General features: G+C 47.8%; 1 protein-coding gene across 1 annotated transcript in view; it reads left to right on the top strand.

Moving 5' to 3' along the window:
• The first annotated feature begins 1,847 nt into the window (after positions 1–1,847).
• Positions 1,848–7,487, top strand: part of G6PC (glucose-6-phosphatase catalytic subunit) — an 8,833-nt gene continuing 3,193 nt past the window's right edge. Inside the window, exons 1-2 of the mRNA XM_008068236.1 lie at positions 1,848–2,155; positions 5,009–5,118. Coding sequence (XP_008066427.1) covers positions 1,926–2,155; positions 5,009–5,118 — 340 coding nt within the window. The 5' untranslated portion in view covers positions 1,848–1,925. The remainder of the gene's footprint in view (positions 2,156–5,008; positions 5,119–7,487) is intronic.

Below are 7,487 nucleotides of genomic sequence, written 5' to 3' on the forward strand. Positions count from 1 at the left end.
GATCTCTTGAGTCCAGGAGTTTGAGGTTCCCATGAGCTATGATCACACCACTGCATTCTGGCCAGAGAAGAGATCCCACCATTTCCCTCTAACTCTTGTCATCTTCCCTGTTAAAGAAGTTCTTCAAGCCGACCATGGTGCCTCATACCAGTAGTCCCAGCACTTTGAGAGACCAAGGTGGGAGGACTGCTTGAGACCAGCATTCAAAAATTCTTTCTGGGGAAGTTTAGTGGGAAGGGGCTGTCTCTTCTGGTGAGGTGCCCTGCCTCTGGCTCAACCACCCTGACAGTGCAGAACACACCCCCCAGCACTGCCAAACACAGGCTTCCTCTGCACTCCCCACAACCTCCGTCATGTTACCTGCTCTCCAGGTAAAGTGTGGCAAGAGAAGGTTGCTAGGACCAGCAGACACATTGTGGTCAGGGGCAGCGGGAGTCTGCCTGAGCGGGGTGGGACCCAGAGTCACATCTCCCAGGTGATGGTTCCCATTGCTACAGACTTACTAACGCTAACTCTTTTCCCTGTCCCCAATCCACCCCTTAGATGTCAAGACAGACTTTCTGATGGGAAATGCAGGCAAATTTTTAAGTCTTATTTCTACTGACTCTTTTCCTTGAAAAATGGATTAATTTGTCACCTGATCCATTCCCCTGTTCATTTCAGAGTCCTGGGTGACCCAGGATTTGTGGTCTTTCTATTGTCTGTAGACTGATAGAGATAGAGATAAATATAGATATACACACATATATATACATACATATACAGCTTATCTGGAGTTTTCTTTCATATGTGTACATATGTATACTGCTTGTGTGTGTGTGTGTGTGTGTGTGAGTACATATGAAAGAAAGCTCAAGCTGGGCGTGATGGTTCATGTCTGTAATCCCAGCAATTAGGGAGGCTGAGGTGAGAGGATTGCCTGAGCCCACAGGTTCAAGACCAGCCTGGGCAATATATGTGAGACCTTGTCTCTACAATAAATCAAAAAAGTAGCGGGCATGGTGGCATGGGCCTGCAGTTCCAGCTACTTGGAAGACTGAGGCGGAAGGATCACCTGAGCCCAGCAGGTCAAGGCTACAGTGGCTGTGAGTGTGACACTGCACTCCAGTCTGGGTAACAGAGTGAGACTCCGATTTAAAAAAGAGACATGTTGACGGCAACCGGAGCCTCGACCTGCTGGGCTCAGGTGATCCTTCTGCCTCAGTCTTCCAAGTAGCTGTAACTACAGGTGCACGCCACCATGCCCAGCCTTCCAAGTAGCTGGAACCACAGGTGCACACCACCATGCCCGGCTAATTTTTTGATTTATTGTAGGGACAAGGTCTTGCCAATTGTCCAGATTGGTCTTGAACCCCTGAGCTCAAGCAATCTTCTCACCTCGGTCTTCCAAAGTGCTGGAATTACAGGTGTAAGCCATCACACCAGATTGAAAGTACTATGTTTTATAATGAATATCTTAAAACTTGAATAGCTAGAGCATCGAGACTTTCTTTGTCTCCAAAGAAGTGCTGTTGCTGACTTTAAAAATCTGATAGCTTTGCAAGAACTGTGGTGGATTTAGACTCTGGCCTGGTTTCGGCCCCAGGAGGGCAACCCCTTGTACTGTCAAGAAGCATGCCAAAGTTAATCATTGGCTTTGCTGAGTGCATGGTCTATCAGGCTGTTTTTGTGTGCCTGTTTTTATATTTTACGTAAATCACCCCGAACATGTTTGCATCAACCTACTGGCGATACACCTTTGATCAATAGGTTTTAGACAAAAGTGGTTTTTGGGTCCAAAGATCAGGCTGGGTTGACCCGCAGACTGGATACAGGGTGTATAAAACAGGGGCAAGGCACAGATTGATAGCAGAGCAGTCACCACCAAGCCTGCCCTCACTGCCAGGGCCCTGCCGACAGCTTCCTGAGGTCCTGAGGCAGGGAGGATGGAAGAAGGAATGAATGCTCTCCATGACTTTGGGATCCAGTCAACGCGCTACCTCCAGGTGAATTACCAAGATTCCCAGGACTGGTTCATGTTGGTGTCCATGATTGCAGACCTCAGGAATGCCTTCTATGTCCTCTTCCCCATCTGGTTCCACCTTCGAGAAGCTGTGGGCATCAAACTGCTCTGGGTGGCTGTGATTGGAGACTGGCTCAACCTCGTCTTTAAGTGGTAAGAACCGTCAGGGAGGAGATCGCCAAGGAAGGAGGCTGGCATTCTCTCTGGAAATGTCTGTCCATCAGAAGTTGTGCTCCCCATGCTGTTCAGGCAGCCCCAGGTTCCTCCCTACCTGACTTTGGATCATCTACATAAAGAAAGAAAGCACAGAAAATCCTGTCGATGAGTTGAAAATACAGTGATTAAAGGGTGGAAGGACGGCTGAATTTAGTGAAAAGTCTGAGCTACAGGCTAAGCAAAGAGATGCTGTTTTATTACTTTAAAGCAGAATAGGTAATATAAAGATAGATGCATGAAAGAGGAAAGGCAACGTGTGAAAAAAGAAAACACAGAAATTTTAAAAATCTGTTGTGTGGGAGAATGAAAAGTAACCATAGACCTGGGCTCCAGCCCTCATTCTGCCACTACATGTCCTTGGCAAGCCCTGTCAACATTCCGCATCCCTGTTTTATCATCTATAAACTTAGGTAATCTCTGGAAGCTTAATAATAATCATAGCTAACGTTTGTTGAGCACTTAGCATGTGCCGGCCGCATGCTAAGTGCTTTTCTGTGGGGTAGTTACTACTATTTCATAGATAAAGAGACCAAGGTCTGAGTTAAATGACTAGACTAACATGGTTAAGACTTAAAGAACCAGGACTGAAGCCCAGGTAGGATGGCTTCAGGGGCAATGTTCTCAAGGACTATCCGATACCCACGGCCAGCCTCAGTGGCTCATGCCTACAATTCTAGCACTTTGGGAGGTCAAGGTGGGAAGACTGCTTGAGTCTAGGAGTTCAAGACCAACCTGAGCAATATAGCTAGACCTTGTCTCTATAAAAAAAAGTAGTCAGGGATGGTGGCAGGTGACTGTAGTCCTAGCTACTCAGGAGGCTGAGGTGAGAGGATCACCTGAGTCCAGGAAGTCGAGGCTGCAGTGAGCTGTGATCATGTCACTGCACTCCAACAACCTGAGCAACAGAGAGACCCTGACCAAAGACAAAAAACAACCCCCCCCCAAAAAAAATGCTATGCTATATTCAGTGCTATAAACTGACTCTCTGGGGATAAAAAGCTCTGAGTTTAGCACTTGTCAATTTCTGTCATGTAAATATTCCTATTCACTGTCAAGCTACTAATGGTTCCAACTTGCAAAATTCCTGAATGTTTAACAATTGACAATAGTCAGCTGGTGCCAGCTGGACTCTAGTACACTACTGGTTTGCCCTTTATTTCCTCATCTAGAAAATGAAGGGCATGTTGGCTCACATCTATAATCCCAGCACCTTGGGAGGCCAAGGCAGGAGGATCACAGGCCAGGAGTTTGAGACTGACCTACAGAGTGAGATCCCTGTCTCAAACAGAAATAATAAAAAATTTGCCAGATGTGGTGTGCACCTGTAGCTCTAGGTACTTAGGAGGCTGATGAGAGAGGATCACTTGAGCCCAGGAGTTTGGTGTGAGCTCTGATCGTGCCGCTGCATTTCGGCCTGGGTGACAGAACGTGATCCAGTCCCCCACCAAAAAAAGTTCTTGAGTAGGAAAAAAATTGTTATTAGTTTCTGGAGCCCTTGCAAGGCAGATAGATAAGATTTCTGAAACCTCTGTTGAATAAACTACTAAATTTTGTCTGTGATGTCCCCTTGAGCAGCATGACCCTAAAAAAATTAAAAAGATGAAGGGGTATTCCAAACATCTGATCTCAATGAAGGAACCACAAGTTTTCTCTAGGTATTGATAGAAGTCAGAGTTAGTGGCTGTCACTGGTTTGGGTGAGAAATCACTACTCCACTATCACAGGGGAAAGGCATCCAGGCTGACATTTGACAACTGTTTCCACAGTGAAAAACACATCTAGTACTTTTAAAGGGGACGTGGTTTGTCTGAAATTTCCTGTTTCAACACAAAGAGGACACAGAGCAAGCATCTGAAGCTCATCCAGAGGACAAATCTGATGGGAATGAAGGCCCCATCTCCTGGGGGAGCTTGCCTTGGGGCTAGGGTGCATTCCCTGATGTCAAGAAAGTACAAGATTTCCTGAGGCCTGAAGAAAGGGAAGAAGGAGCCTATAACACAAGCAAATCTAAGTTACAAACTGTAGTTCCATATTCTTCCTTACAGGACAAATTCTTCTTAGGGCAGAAAAAAAAGTCACATGACTGCCATTAACATGGACTTCAGAGTCTTGAGCTTGTGTTTGAATAGCTAATACATGCCAATGGTTCAAAATGTAAAAGTTATATAAGGAGCCAGTCACGGTGGCTCACTCCTAGCACTTTGGGAGGTCGAGGCAGGAGGATCGCTTGAGGCCAGGAATTCAAGACCAGCCTGGTCAATGGCGAGAACCTGTCTCTATTTTTTTAAAATATTTTTTAAATTAAAAAAAAAAGTTATACAGCCAGGCTCGGTGGCTCAGCCTGTAATCCCGCGCCTTTGGGAGGCTGAGGTGAGTGGATTGCCTGAGCCCGCGGGTTCCAGACCCGCCTGGGCAGCGAGACCTCGTCTCTACAAGAAATAAAAAAATCAGCTGGGTGTGGTAGTGCATGACTGTAATTCCGGCTACTTGGAAGGCTGAGGCGAAAGGATCGCCGGAGCCCAGCAGGTCGAGGCTGCGGTGGCTGGGAGCAGCCACTGCACTCCAGACTGGGCGACCAAGTGAGACTCCAACTCAACAACAACAACAACAAAGTTATATAAGGATGTGTCATAACAAGTCTCCCTCCCATGCTTCTCCCCAGACACCCACTTCTCCTTCCTGGAGGCACACGTGTGTCTCTTCTTCAAGCTACTCTTTCTTCTCGAAGGTGTGGGCTTCAGACAAGAGCATTCATTCGTAACTCTAGACACTGGTTCCACTTTTTCACAGGATTCTCTTTGGACAGCGCCCATACTGGTGGGTCCGGGACACCGACTACTACAGCAACACCTCAGTGCCGCTGATAAAACAGTTTCCCGTCACCTGCGAGATTGGACCAGGTAAGAGTCCCAAACCCTGTGGAGACAGAAGCTGGTGGACTTTGTTCATCATTTGTACACCAATTACCGTGTGTATGGATGCAGCTCACCTTGAGGGGACGCAAGGGGGGCCATTCCTTCTTGCTTCTGTCGTGGTGTTCGCTTTGGTACAGATCCACTTGAATTCCCTTCAGCAAGGCTTTCCTGAATAGCATGTTAATTGTCATCTGAGAAATCTGCCTGTTCCAGAGCCTGAATTGCTAGTCACCACAGGCAAAGGGCTCATGAGAGTCCCTGCAGCCCGGCCCTGTGTCCAGGGGAGGGAAAGCAGAAGCCTGAGCCTCTGGCTGTTCCCCGCTGCCCCCATGGCCTGGCCCAGCGGATGCATCCTCCCAAGCTAACCACCCAGTCCCACAGCCTGGCTGTGTTTTTGTTACAGCCAGATACATATTGTTTAGTCAAATTATAGGTTTAATTTTTCGGTATGTAATAGGAATACCCAACCCTTTTCCATCTCTTCCTCCCTTCCCTGACTCCCAGCCTAGGGAACGTCTTTAGTCACTCACTCTCATAGCCCATTTGTTCACTTCAGAGCATGTTCACTCCTCAGTTGTTACTTATTGAGCACTTACTATGAGCCAGACGCTGTTCTTGAAGCTGTCAGTGAACGAAACAGACACAAAGATCCCTGCTCTTGTGGAGCTGAAACTCAAATGGGGGAGTTAAATCTATTTGTTAAATCATAACAAGCCGGGCTCGGTGGCTCAGCCTGTAATCCTGCGCCTTGGGAGGCTGAGGTGAGTGGATTGCCTGAGCCCGCGGGTTGGAGACCCACCTGGGCAACTTGGCGAGACCTCATCTCTACAATAAATCAAAAATCCGCCGGGCGTGGTAGTGCGCGCCTGTAGTTCCAGCTACTTGGAAGGATGAGGTGGAAGGATCGCCGGAGCCCAGCAGGTCGAGGCTGCGGTGGCCGGGAGCGGCCACTGCACTCCAGTCTGGGCGACAGAGTGAGACTCCAACTCAAAAAGAAAAAAAAAATCATAACAAATAAGTAAACTAGATAGGATCTTAGAAGGTGATCATTTATATGCAAAAAAAGGAGAAAAAGGAGGAGGCAGAGGAGGAGAAAGGGGGAAAGAAAGGAAGAAAAGGAAAGAAAAAAGAAAAGAAAGTCTTTGTCTGTGAGGTTCCCTGAAAAGCAACCTCAGGTGGAATTCAGATACTCTTGGAAGCAACATGTACAGGGAAGGGACAGGGGCCGACAGACAGGGCAGAAGGAGAAAGCCAGTTGTGATTCTGTCTCAGCTGACCTCACAGAGAGCTCTGAACCGGAGGTGGCTCTTCAGAGTTGCCCTCAATTGGGTGAAAGGGACCAGCCTTCATGCTCCAATATAGGACCAGTTACTGGGTGCAGGCTGCCTCTGAGAGAGTGTAACCTTGATTAAGGTGGCTTTCTTTAACCCAGGACAAGGCCCGGAGCGGGCTGGGAGCTGAGGGCCATCTGTCATCACTCTCCATAGCAAGGAAATGAGTCCTTCGGTTCAGTAGGAGGAGCTGGGTGGCACATCTCAGGACTCTCTACCTCTCAGCAAAGAGGACTCAGGAGTGGGAACCCCTTGTAGGGTTAAATAGGGTTGTCAGAACGGGACTCTGTGAGAAGGGGAGCTCTGTGGCAAGGCTCAAAGGATATGAGGGAAGGTAACTTTGACCAGAGAGAATTGTGATGCAAAGGTCCTGAGGTGGGCGTGTGCCAGGTGTGTTTAAAGGAAAACAATGAAATCAGTGTGGCGGGAGCAGAGTGAGTGAGGAGAGAATGCAAGAAGAGATGTGATGGAGGGCAGATCAGTTTGTGATTGTACCGTCAGTTTGCTGATTCTTTGTGCTATATGTAACTACAGGAGCAGAGACCTTCTCTGGTTGTGCTCACCATTGTATGCCCAGAGTGCTGCACAATGTTTGGCACACAGCAGACATTGTCAAATATCCATAGATGTGTGTTACATAAATGAGTTATGGATAAATGAGTGGACGGTAGGCTGGATGGATGCATGTATATAGATGACTGGGTAGTTGGATAAGTAGGTGAGTAGGTTGCTGGATGAGTGCATGAAAAGATGGCGGGGGTGGGCAGGTGGATGACTGAGTTGGTGAGTAGTGGGTGGATGGGCAGATGAGCAGATGAACGGGTGAGTGGGTGAGTGGATAGAAAGATGGATGAATGGACGCATGGATGGATGGGTGGGTGGGTAGATGGGTGGATGAGTAGGTGGGTGAATTAGTAGATGAAAAGATGGATTGATGGGAAAGTGGATGAGTGGATGGAAAGATGACTAGATGGATGGATAGAGGGATGATGGGTGGGTGGGTAGGTGGATAGATGGGTGGGT

The sequence above is a fragment of the Carlito syrichta genome, unplaced genomic scaffold (assembly GCF_000164805.1).
Source record: "Carlito syrichta isolate Samal-C Ts95f unplaced genomic scaffold, Tarsius_syrichta-2.0.1 Scaffold309898, whole genome shotgun sequence".
NCBI classification, from domain to species: Eukaryota; Metazoa; Chordata; class Mammalia; order Primates; family Tarsiidae; genus Carlito; species Carlito syrichta.